Source organism: Sinocyclocheilus rhinocerous, unplaced genomic scaffold, assembly GCF_001515625.1.
Source record: "Sinocyclocheilus rhinocerous isolate Xijiao unplaced genomic scaffold, SAMN03320098_v1.1 scaffold19, whole genome shotgun sequence".
NCBI classification, from domain to species: Eukaryota; Metazoa; Chordata; class Actinopteri; order Cypriniformes; family Cyprinidae; genus Sinocyclocheilus; species Sinocyclocheilus rhinocerous.
Genome location: NW_015638975.1, coordinates 2,455,464 through 2,467,553, shown reverse-complemented (window position 1 = coordinate 2,467,553; position 12,090 = coordinate 2,455,464). Strand labels below are relative to the sequence as shown.

General features: G+C 36.2%; 1 protein-coding gene across 1 annotated transcript in view; it reads right to left on the bottom strand.

Moving 5' to 3' along the window:
* The window catches only part of LOC107750617 (cGMP-inhibited 3',5'-cyclic phosphodiesterase B-like), a 54,845-nt gene that overhangs the window by 11,481 nt on the left and 31,274 nt on the right, over nt 1–12,090 (bottom strand). The window contains exons 2-9 of the mRNA XM_016566106.1: nt 5,774–5,824; nt 4,283–4,531; nt 2,806–2,942; nt 2,246–2,352; nt 1,106–1,325; nt 930–1,021; nt 659–822; nt 4–92 (exon numbers count right to left, since the gene is read on the bottom strand). Of these exons, the coding sequence (XP_016421592.1) occupies nt 4–92; nt 659–822; nt 930–1,021; nt 1,106–1,325; nt 2,246–2,352; nt 2,806–2,942; nt 4,283–4,531; nt 5,774–5,824 (1,109 nt within the window). The remainder of the gene's footprint in view (nt 1–3; nt 93–658; nt 823–929; nt 1,022–1,105; nt 1,326–2,245; nt 2,353–2,805; nt 2,943–4,282; nt 4,532–5,773; nt 5,825–12,090) is intronic.

Genomic DNA, 12,090 nt, shown 5'->3' with positions numbered 1-12,090 from the left:
AGCTCAAAGATCTGGAAGTTCCAGGTGTTGATCTTTTCCATGAGTGCTTCATGGTCCACCAGCATAGAGTCCAACCTGAGCTCCTCGTCTCCCTGCCAGTGATCAATCACAGTCAGCAGACAGAAGGTTTTGCTTAGTTTGACAGAAAAAGTCATGCTTGGCATCTTTTCCAGAGATAACAACTAAAGCATTTTACTAAGTCAGCTAAATTTATGTTGTCCTCACACGCTCTTACTGTGGACCCCTTTGGGCAGAACAATAAACTGAGGGTTTGCAGAGAGATCCACTCAAGAGCCACAGCTATAAATCCAGCAACCACACAATAATGCAAAAGCATAGGAATGCAAATAAGCACTCTGCTTCTAAACTCCACTCGGCTTGTTCAACAGCTGGCCACTTTAACAACGGCCAGATTGGCCAATAAAAGGAGTAGGAGAGCGGTGGAATCAAGACGAGGGCATTTCAGGTTACGTGAAAGAAAAGCTCTTCTCTTGCGGGGCTTTCTTAGGCGAAACAGCACTTCATAAATTAAAATTACTCATCCACAAGCAACACTGGATCTTTATTTCAGTTCCTGAGGCAATGTTTTAGACATTAATAAAATGAAACCATGCGGGGATAAAGTGTACATGTAGTTCAGCATGTGTGTGTGCTCTACCTCAGGATCCAATGACGACTGCTCCGTACTGGAGGTCTGTTCCTCTCCCTCAGGCTGGCTATTTAGTTTTTCCCCTGCTGTGTCTGCAGTCCTCTCCTCCTGAGACTCTGCCTCTAAGCTCTCCTCTCGGATCAAGTTTTCCCCACCATACTCCGCTCCTTCAGCTAAGAAAGCGAGCAAAAGCATCATTTTGAGTAATAAACCTAAGGATGGAATCAGGAATGACTCTGTTGTGATAAATGGCATTAGTGTCATAGGTTATTAACTTTACCTGAGCGTGTTCTTTGCATCTCATTGGCTGTTGCATGATGGCCCTCACCCACCTCCATGCTAGCCACACCTTTTATCATCTGTCGGCCACAACTACAAAAAACAAAAAACAATTAATTATGTCGTTTATGAGGTACAACCTAATTGCGAGGAGAAGGGTTCTAGATGTTACAGTACCTGGTGCACAAGGGGGCCGAGGAGGAACCTCGATACTGTTGCTGGAAATCAGGTGAGCTCAGCGTGTAGCCCAGTGGTTTGTGCAGGGTGACACTGGGCTTGGTGAGGAAATCAGCAGTGTCTGGGAACTCCACTGGAGAGCGTATGACCAGAGAGGAGCCGGGAGCAGCAGGGGGACTGTGACTCGGGGAGCTGACGGGACTCAGGCTGGGAGAAGCACCTATAGACATGAAAATCAATATCTACTCATTTATCCAAAAATACATTTCAAAAAATGTAATTCATACAAAAAAGATCAAGTACATTCCTGCTATGATTTAATTTCTGAATTAAAATCATTTTGAATTTTTTTTTGTGGGCTTTAAGTCAAGGTGGTGCAATTGTACAGAGACCACTGTAAAGGTCAGTATTAAAATACTGAAATTCTTGAAAAAGTAATGTTGGCATAAACCAAATATTATTGCTTTTTTCTGTCCAATTAAATAAGTGTGGTGTAGTCAACATACTGTACAGGTGGCCATTTCGTTGTCATGCAACAAGAAAACAACCAGAAAGGACCCCCCCTCATGTTGTGTGTCAAGATCAGTGACCATTGACTTCCATTATACGGACAAAAACATGAAAGACATTTCTCAAAATATCTTTTATAAGTTCCACAGAAGAAAGATAGCCAAACAGGTTTGGAACAACATGAGGGTGAATAAAGAATGACAGAATTTTCATTTTGGATGTACTATACCTTTAAGTATTCTATATCTCACACACATTCATACATTCATTAATTTATTTAACTTTGGAAAATTTGTTTTTACGTTTCACTTACTGGTTACACCACACATTTTTTAAAACCAGTCTATAAACCAAAATATATAAGTAGAATAGGTTTAAAAAAAATTACTTTTTCTTAAAAATGAATAAATAAATACAGACAGACATATAGACAGATAGATAGATAGATCTTGGCTTAAGTATTTTATACTAGATTTCGATTTATTTGTTATTTACCAACATAAGAAGAGGACAGCTTTTGAAATAATGCCACCTCCACAATTATGACATGTAAATCAGTCTGGCTAATCTCCTAACTTTTACAAAATTTGATATGAAAGGAAGGTTATTTCACTCTTGATGGTTGCAGACCTGGTCTTCTGGGTATTGTGTGGCCATAGGAGAGTGTGACGGAGGAGGATCTCTGTTTAGGAATAGTCAGCAAGTTGCTGTTGGGCCCATTAGAAACACAACTCTGGCTGTAGGGTAAAAAAAAGAAGAAATGTATAGAAGTCACATACTAAAATGTGTTACAGCGGAGATAACAATTTTACTGATAGGTGACAGCATAATAAAATGACTTAATCTAAATACTTAATAAAAAAAAGACATGGTGGTATGGAGTATTTTATGAATGACTGAATGTTCCATGTGAGCCTAAGTCAAATTTGTATTAGATGAAGTTTCTTTAGGGATTCTCAACCCAGATTCTGACCGATCGCTTTTTAATACTGCCACCTTGAGGACAAACAGTAAAATTACAGAAAGCACTAAAACCTCAACTATTTGGTCATATTATGACACGCTTGGTGGCAATTACCAATCCACAGATTCAAATGCACCAGTGTTCCTGTCCTTGCCCACCCCAGAGGAGTACAGAGAGTGCACTAAGGTGTAAGAGTGCAGTCGTGAGGCAGTTTGAGAGCTCTGACCTGCTGAGCTCAGAGTGAGATCTCCTTCCATTGGTGCGTTCCCAGCGTGACGAGGCAGACTCCAGTGGGGGCAGAGAGGAAGAGGCTGAACTGCGCCTCAGCTGAGGGGTAGGGAGACTATTCCTGCTGCTCAGACCCTGAAAGTACAAGGTCATTAGGAAGTACTCAATAAACAGGCATGACTTACAGTGCACCAGTCGCAGGGACAATACCTCTGGAGATATCCAAGGGCACAACTGTGCTCAAGGGCACAAAGATGATGGCTACTAGCAGGGACTGAACCAGCAAATGTCCTAATGTCCCTGTATTGATCACTTAGCCCCAAGTTAATATTTTAAAACACTCTCCTAAACTGCCTTCTCACCCTTTTCTCTCACTCATTTGTAGTATTAAAAAGTATTATTTCATTCTAGTAAATCATTGCATTTGGACGGTTCATGAAACAGTCAAGCAGTTTTTTAATTTGGTGCCCAAGAAATATTTTTATTATTATCAATGTTGAAAAAAGGTCCTGCTTAAGTTTTTTTTTTGGAAATTGAGATATACTCTTTTCAGGATTCTTTGAAGAATAGAATCAATTTAAAAAATAAGCTATTTAAAGACATTATAAATGTGACAAATGTACAGTGTTCTTACAGAAAAAAAATAAATAAATAAAAAATCTTACTGACTCCAAACTTTTGACCAATAGTGTATAATATCGGTTCCATAATGGTGATTAGCTGATATCAGAGCCGTTTTTTTTTTTTCATTCATTGTTATTGTCTATATTGCATATACAATGGCTCATACTGGGAATGTAATTGTGCCACATTTCCCATATTATTAGACTTAACTTTTCATAATAAATATCCATCTATCAGACTATACATTATAATGATGTGATGCCTAAATTCATTTTAAGCATTTAAACTGATTTTACTTTTTTAGTATAAACTGTAGTTTATTTTGACAAAATAGCACAGAAATTTACTTTTTGGTCAGTAATCTGCCTTAACATGTATATAATTATCAGATTACCAGCACTGGTCATATCTTTAATATCAGTGCACAGAAAAATACACTCGATTCCAAAATTATTATAATTATTAATTATAAACACAAGATATGTTTATACCTAAATATATAACTATTGTCCCTTGAGCAACAACAATATAATTGCTAGGCCTGTCGCAATAATCAATAAATCAGCCTTGCATTATTATGCTGTTACATTACGATTATGTATTCAGTGGCATAAAATGTCTTTAAAATGACAATAATATCGCTTATCGCAATTATTTCTGGGGCAATATATCGCACAACAAAAAGTTGTTATCGTGACAGGCCTTATAATAGCTACTTTTTGTTAGTAGTTTGTGTGTTGCTACCTACTTTTTTTAAAAGCGTAGCTTGACTGCAGTTACACTACTTCAAATTATGAGTGACTTGTAGCTCGGTGAGGAAAGTCTCTTTCCCAACACTGTGGCTCACCTACCTTCAGTGGCTTTCTCTCTCCTCTCTCTGAGGGGTCTTCGATCTCAGCGCAGGGGTAGAAGCCGGGGAAGGGGGTGAAGGGGTTGACCCGGGGCCGGCACGACCCAGAGAAAGCTCCCATGAGGCTGCTCACACTGCGCAGTGACGAGAGGACGTGTGGTGAGAGAGACGGGTCCATCAGCAGGTCTGAGACCAGGTTCCTGGCCTCGTTTATCACAGAGAGATCCACACCATTGCCACTCACTGCACCCTAAGCAGACAAAGATTAGAATGTCCATAGAATGCAAAATTTGGAAATCTGCTGCATAAAGAAACAACAATTTACCCTGTATGTATTGGTTTATGTGACTTATACTGCCTCCTTGTGGTCATTTAGAAGTACAGCATGATTTTATACATTTTTACATTTGCATTTGGCAGACACTTTTATCCGAAGTGATTTACATTGCATTAAATCTACACCTTTTATCAGTTCATGCACTCCCTGGGAATCAAACCCATAACTTTGGTGTTTTTAGCGCCATGCAATGTTTGAGCTACAGCAACGCTACAGCATGCCATTCCACTACTCCAGTCTTGTGCCAGTAGTAACTGTAGCAAAGAATGACTCATTCGCAGAGCCATCCATTTGATAAATCCAGTCAAGTAGCAGAGACAGTTTTTGATGATATCCACTCAGCGGGGAAAAAGCAACCGTTCATAATGATATTACAGGAAGAACTCTGGGTCTCTATAAACTCAGCTAGTTTTAATCCATCTTCAGCCTTGTGCGTACATGCTGAGCTCATTTTATTGATTGTATTTAATTCAGACCTACATCATTTTTTTTGAAGGGGGTGGTGGTTCTGATGAAAGTAATAAAGTAGAGTGGCGGCACTGCTGCGACCTGCGTGTGTGTGCGTGCTCACATGTGTGTGGGAAAAGTGCACAGCGAGCACTTCCTCCGGGCTTTGACGTCATTTGGCAAGCTTTATGTGAGCCAGGATGAGGGTTATCCACTCGCAGGTCAGCCGCAGTAATGAGCAGCGGGCAGATGGAGGGGCTACAGGCCTCAGCATGCTAACAGGCTACAAACTGTTCTCAGATGGACCATATGAGGCTCATTCAGACGGAAATAAAGTAAGTAAGAGGAGATGCTGGTCTGTATGTGACGGACCACAAAGATTACTCTCTTATTCCAGGCTGGACATAAAGCATTATACAATAAAACTCGGACATAATTAACTTATAATTATATATTTCTAAAACATAAATGTGCTTAACATTTAGAACCAGGCATTCTGAATAAATGGTTACTAAATACATTTTATTTTATACATTGATTTATAAATGAAAGTAGCTCACAAAGCTTCATAAAAAGTGAATTAAAAACATAGTCTGCTTTAGATATTGGCTGTTTAAGCCAGAATGTAATGGGAGTGCAGTTACCTAATAAAACATACATAAATCATGCTGAGAAAATGTTGAAAAGCTGAACAGGAGTTGTACTGACCTGATATTGTGGCTTGTACCATTGTTTAAGGTCCCAGTCCCACAGGATCATCTAAAGGACACAAAACAAAGGCTCTTTAAAGCACATTTCATTCACGACTGCCACCCTGCACAAAACCTATGGAAATTTAAGACAAAGAAGCAGATAAATTAGTTATTTTTATGTTTCACCATGTAAAAATAAACCCATTTCTACGCATTGGTTTGAACAAGCGTTTGATGTGAGATTGAACGTTTTGTCAACACCTGAGCAATGCTTTTCGTGAGTCGAAAGCTGCTAAACGAAAACCTTTCTGGCGCTTGCAGGGAAAAAAAGAAAACCACTGTAACCACAATGAGACGTCAACAATAGCGCTCACAGATCTTATCTAGCCAAACTACGTCATTTGACTGCATTTCCACGTTATCTGTCTCAGAGGCTCAGAGGAAAGTCACCCAACAGAAGCCAAATCCCACAACACTATCACCAAGATAGGTCACAGGCTGTGTCTGTTTTTTGGTATCATCGTAGCAAAGCAACTTTTACAGTTACACTGCAAAACAAGTTGTCCAAATATACATATATAAAAAAAATATGATTGAATGGTCTTGTAGACTGAAACTTCACTAATCCATATACCAAATTAGAGGCCCGAACTTCAAAACAAACTTGCACAAGTCACAATCAACATGTTTATAGCAACAAAACAAATATACATTTCACACTCTAAACAGACATTTGAGAAATGTGATTTTAATATGCATTCAGCTAAAGATTTCTTGGTAACACTTTACAATGAGGTTCATTAGTTAACTACTTTAGTTAACATTAAGAATGAACAATAGGCCTACTTCTACAGCATTTATTAATCTTAATGTTAATTTCAACAATTACCAATGCATTATTGAAATCAAATGTGGTGCTTCTTTACATTAGTTAATGGATTGTGAATTAACATGTACTAACAATCAACGACTGTATTTTCATTAACTAACATTAATAAATACTGTACTAAATGTATTGCTCATTGTTTGTTCATGTTAGTTAATACATTAACTAACATTAACTAATGGAACCTTATTGTAAAGTGTTACTGATATCTTTTTCGTTTGGCATATTTGGGAAGTATGAGCCATATTAGGCTGGTTGACAAAAAGTAAGGTGTTCATTTATTTTTAAACATCAAGATTTTGGTTAAAATGTATATGAATATATAAGGGGAAAAAAATAGATTTTAGGTGCAATAACTAATAAATACGTTTCTGACTATTTTCCTGGCCACCTTATATTTTTGCAATACAATTCTACAGTCCTACAAAGTGACAAATTAATTTTTTTAAAGGACAAATTCCATGCAGTTTTGTGGCCTCATATTAATTAAAAGACTACATGTATATAGTTTTATAAGAAATAGAAAAATGTTGGATTTTATAATAACAACCCATTTATTTATTCTGAGTCTGGTTTATTTCTGTTTACAACAATAAAGAGATCAAATCCTTTCTTTCAAGGATATAGAAAACTTTTCAGGGAAAACTGACATAAATTAATTTAGCAACCAAGCAAACACAAATTAACCAGAGTTCACCAGCATTACCAAAACAGTGGCATGTCACAGTTCTAAGATAATCAGACAAGCAAAGTTCGAGAGAGTTCTTGGCCAACAACGGCTCATATGTAAGCAGTCGCCATGTTAAACTCAGAAAGTCACTGTAACTGAATGGCAGCACAGCGTTTGCCCACATGGGGGAGTACTGGTGATATGCGAGAGAACATAACAGACAAAGCAGAAGTCCCCTGCACCTGCGCTGGCCGTGTCATGCGTCACTTCCAGCAGCTCTGATCTTTAAAACCAGCAGCACTCTGAGGCACTCAGAGCTGTCCAAAAGACATGACCACAGAGAGCAACAGATGGAGCTGATGGAAACACACTCACCTGCTTTCACTGAATCAAAAGAGTAACACATAAACCAAGACACAAATGAAGAGTTCAAATGACTTAATTCCTTGTCTGGATTGGGATTTGATTACGATGTAGACACTGTGGCCTCTTGCTCTCAAATCCGATGTTTTACTGATCAGACAGTGATGATCACTGTTAGCTGTCAGCATCTGCTTAACACCATCAGACATTTAGTATGGCAAATAAGCACTGCCATGGCAACCTGACAGAGGCCAGCAAACAATAGTACAAACGTCACAGCATTCAGAATGGCGGGAGATCGATCGAGGAGAGATCGAGGTGTCTGACACTTTCTCTCTCCAACACCGGGAAGGTTCTGTGGGTCAAAAATGACCACTTAACATCTGACTGGTCAGATACGATCCCATTAAATCGAGCATAGAGCTAAATAAGTACATAAACATAGACTCGAGTCTTGACCCCTCTGAATGCCCCACAATGTCACAGTTACTTAAGCAAATCTCGCTATGTTCTTTACGCTCTGTTGAGCTAGTAAGCTTCACAGATGGAACAGAGATTAACAGAAAAATAAAGGAGGGTCCGTTTCACAAAATCGGCTTCCTTGAATATTTTACAATATTTTGACTCTATACCTGCTATTAAGATTTGTTTGGGTGAAGTGAACAGCACTAAATGCGGGTCCAAAATTAGCTAATTCATACATAGCTGAAAAAGCATGTGTTCACATTGCATTTAGAGTTTAAATGCTAATCCGTCCTGATAGACTACCATTCAAAAGTTTGACATCTTTAAGTTAAAATAATAATAATAATAATAAATTTATTTAGCAAGTGTGGGTTAAACTGATCTAAAGTGACAGTAAAGAATTTTAAAAGAAATCCTATTTTAAATAAATTCCCTTTTATGTTTTCTCTTTTTCAAAGTATCCTGTAAAATATGTATAATTATTCCTACAAAATATTAAACGGTACAACTTGTTTTCAACATTCATAATAATACTGTACTTTTTTAAAAAGCAAATCAGCATATTATAATGATTTCTGAAAGGTCATGTTACGCTGAAGAAAATTCTGCATTGCCATCACAGAAATAAATTCAATTAGCATTAAATGCATTAATATTAAATCACTAGTTTAAATTGTAATATTTCACACTATTATTGTATTTTAGACCTAATAAATACCGCCTTGTTGAGTATGAGACTTCTTTAATTCAAATACATTTGAGATAAATCGACTGATGTTGACATGCAGTGAGACAGATCACATGAACCACAGCTGAAGTAAAGTAAAGTAGGTAAAGGACAATTCCACTTAAAACATCATGTTTGTTTTTAGATTAAAATGCATGTATTTTTGAGAGTAACATACGCAGATTTTCCTTGTACACTCTGACGCAGTCAGTGATGTATGTAGTCATGAAATCAGAGACTTTCCCCTTGAAATCCGATCACAAGTGGTCACAGGAGACGCACTTGAGACGCACTATTCATGTAACTACCTGGTGTAAACACCTGTAAAAAGTTAACTCCATATATCTCAATCACTATTTTCAAAAAAAGTTTTATATATTATAAAAGGTCAAAAAAAAAAAAAAAGTCTTTTTACAAATACAATGAATTTATGAATCTCATGAATAGTGTGTTGTCTTACTAGAGTTGCACCATTTGCTATAGCCTTGATATAAATCAAAAGGTCAAATCTAAAATATTACCTAAAATGTCTTTGAAAGCAGTCTCTTATTGCTCACTAAGGTTGCATCTGTATGATAAAAAATAGTAATACTGCGAAATATTATTAGAATTTAATATAAATGTTTTCTATTTTAATATATTTAAAAATTTTGTAGTTTCCAGATTTGCTGCTCAAGAAACTTTTATTATTATTATTATTATTATTAATGTTGAAAACAAATATTTTTGTGGAAAGTGTGATATTTTTTTTCAGGATTCCTTGATAAATGGAAAGTTCAAAAGAACAGCATTTATTTAAAATAGAACATTTTTGTTAGAACACAAATGTAAAAAGACTTGGCTGTTACTTTTAAAGCATCCTGCTGAATAAAACTAATTTCTTTAAAAAAAATCTACGTCAAATAAATTCTGTTATTCAGTATGTTCTAATTAAAAAATGTATGACTGTTTCCACCAAAATAAGCAGCACATCTGTTTTCAGCATTTTAATAATGAAAAAATAAACATTTATTATTATTATCATTAATGTTGAAAACAAATATTTTTCTGGAAAGTGTGATACATTTTTTTCAGGATTCCTTGATAACCAGAAAGTTCAAAAGAACAGCATTTATTTAAAATAGAACATTTTTGTTAGAACACAAATGTAAAATGTCTTGGCTGTTACTTTAATGGATCCTGCTGAATAAAACAAAATTGCATTTTTAACACATTTATATATAAAGAGATTTAGACAAAAAAAAAATCTGATTAAAAACCAAGCAAATAGTAGCAGAACAAACACCCATACATGTGCAAAAATACACTCCCTTAATCCGACCCACAGGCAAAAAGAGACAGTCTTGTTCTTTAAAGGACAGATAACCTGCGAGTGTATTGTGGGGAAAATGTGTCATATAGTATTTGCATTACAAAACACCAATTTAAAACACTCGAAAGTAGACTCTAGTCTGCAGATATTCGCCTACATAAGGTCAAAGCCATCATACTTTACGTAAACCTAAAGCTAACACAAACGACATGTGGGAACTTTGCTGACAATGAGACTAAATAAAAATGAGACATCAACAAGACTGAAAAAAAACCCGAACTTCCGCTACTAAATTATCTTTATGAGAGAGTCAGTGTGTTGAGGTGTGAGACGGAGAGTATAATAAGAGCATTGTGTGTTTGTGTTTGAGAGAATCTCAGTCGAGTGGCTAAATAACTGCACACCGTCTGAAACCAAGAGGCCAACCAGGGCTGGCCAAACAAAAACAGCATCATGAAAGCCACGGCACTACACAGAGCCAGTCAAGAGCTTCATCAACACACAACAGACCAGCCAGTGAACCAGAACAACTGATGAACACATATCACTTCACATGCAGAGAGACAGTGTTAGAGAGAGAGAGGAAAAACACCAGTCTGTACTTCATGATTTTTGAAAATGAGAAACCGGTCTTATTTGATTAAAAACACAGCAAACAGTTTGTTGAAGTTTGTTATAAGCAAATGCTGTATGATCTGAGATTAAAGACAAAGAAAATATGGCCTGATATGCAACATGGGAAATCACAAGCATGTCGTTATTGGGTGATTTTGAAAGCTTTTTCCCGAAAAGCATTACAATATGCTTCTATACATTAACATTGTGTAATGCAATGGCGTAACAAACTACCAATTAATTATATTTCTACAGTATATATTAATCTAAAATGTTAATGTTTACATACAAAATACATTTTTATTTTTAAAGTTGTATAAAGCAACATTAGTTGATGTATTATGAACTAAAGTGACTTAACACTTATAACATATTAACCTAAATTAATAAATGAAATAAAAGAAAAGAAAAAGTAAAAATTAAAAAAAAGTTGTTCTATAGTAATTGTATATATAGAACAGATATACTAGCAATAGTTTATGTTCTATAGTAATACACTAACATTTAAGAGTCAGTAAGATTTTTAAAAAATAAAAAAAATAAAATAAAAAAAATAAGCAGCAATCTGTTTTCAGCATTGTAATAATGAAAAAAGAACTGTTTCTCAAGCATCACTCAGCATATTAGAATGTTTTCTGAAGGATCATGTGACACTGAAGACTGGAGTAATGAAAAAAAATTATCACTCGAATAAAATGTATTAAAATAGAATCAGTTATTTTAAACTATAATAATATTTCAAAGCATTACTGTTTTACTGTTGATTAAGACTTCAAAGGATTTTTGTAGCCTTGGTGAGAAAACAATTTATTTTACCTTCAAAAACAATAAACAGTCCAATCCCAAACTTTTGAATGGTAGAGTATATTTATCAAATATATATGCAGCATATAAGGGTTTGTAAAAACCTGGGTCAGTATGTAGATAAAAGCTTCAAAAAGGAGCAACAAAAAGCCAGAACTAATACTTAAAACATATGCCATGAAAAAAAAACTAAATTATGAAGTCCATTTGTAAAAAATTATGATGTATCTGGTTTTAGCCCACAAAATGTGGTGATTTTGAATAGCCCTATCATGTATGGTAGCAAGAGTGTGTGCGTGTGTGTAGCAGAGCCGAATGTGTCCCAGTCTGTGATCCTGTGGGTGTCAGAGAGCTAACGCCCCTCACCAGGGGCGTAGATTATGCGGGGGACGTGTCCCCCCCACTTTTAATATCACGTAAATTCGTCCCCCACACTTTTTCGGGCAAGTGTGTTCGCATAGAGGTTTTCAAGAGCCGGTGTGAATAAATAT